Here is a 458-nt window from a genome sequence, read left to right as displayed (position 1 = left end):
GCGGCCGCCCCTCCCCCCCGCTCCCGACCCGCAGCCGCCTGCCCAGCCTGCGGGCTTGGCACAGACAGCCAGACCCTGTGTAGGTGCTGTGCCGACTTGTCTGGCTGGAACCTCGGGGGAAATGCCTGCTTCCCTCAGCCCCCAGCCGCTCCCACCAGCCGCAACTACGCTGAGATCCGGGAGAAGCTGCGTTCACGCCTCACCAAGAGGAAAGAGGAGCTGCCACAGAAGCTAGGGCACAACAGCTAGAAGCTAGGGCACAACAGCAGCTCGGGAGAGCCTGCTGTGGACCACCGCAACGTGGACGAGCTGCTGGACTACATCAACAGCACAGAACCCAAGCCCTTGAACAGTGCCAAGGCGGCCAAGCGGGCACGGCACAAGCAGAAGAAGAAGGTGAGGCTGAGCAGAGGGAAGTGCTGCCTGGGGCGGGCGGCAGGAGGGACATCAGGGCGAGA

The 458-nt window shown here is 65.1% G+C and overlaps 1 protein-coding gene across 1 annotated transcript in view; it reads left to right on the top strand.

Moving 5' to 3' along the window:
* LOC104499317 (protein FAM193B-like) overlaps window positions 1–396 on the top strand; it is a gene marked incomplete at both ends in the record, with an annotated part of 4994 nt that extends 4598 nt beyond the window's left edge. Inside the window, 1 exon segment of the mRNA XM_010142810.1 lies at window positions 139–396. Coding sequence (XP_010141112.1) covers window positions 139–396 — 258 coding nt within the window.
* Between the last annotated feature and the right edge of the window lie 62 nt (window positions 397–458).

This window comes from Buceros rhinoceros, unplaced genomic scaffold, assembly GCF_000710305.1.
Source record: "Buceros rhinoceros silvestris isolate BGI_N320 unplaced genomic scaffold, ASM71030v1 scaffold27760, whole genome shotgun sequence".
NCBI classification, from domain to species: Eukaryota; Metazoa; Chordata; class Aves; order Bucerotiformes; family Bucerotidae; genus Buceros; species Buceros rhinoceros.
This window is presented reverse-complemented; position numbering and strand designations above follow the sequence as displayed.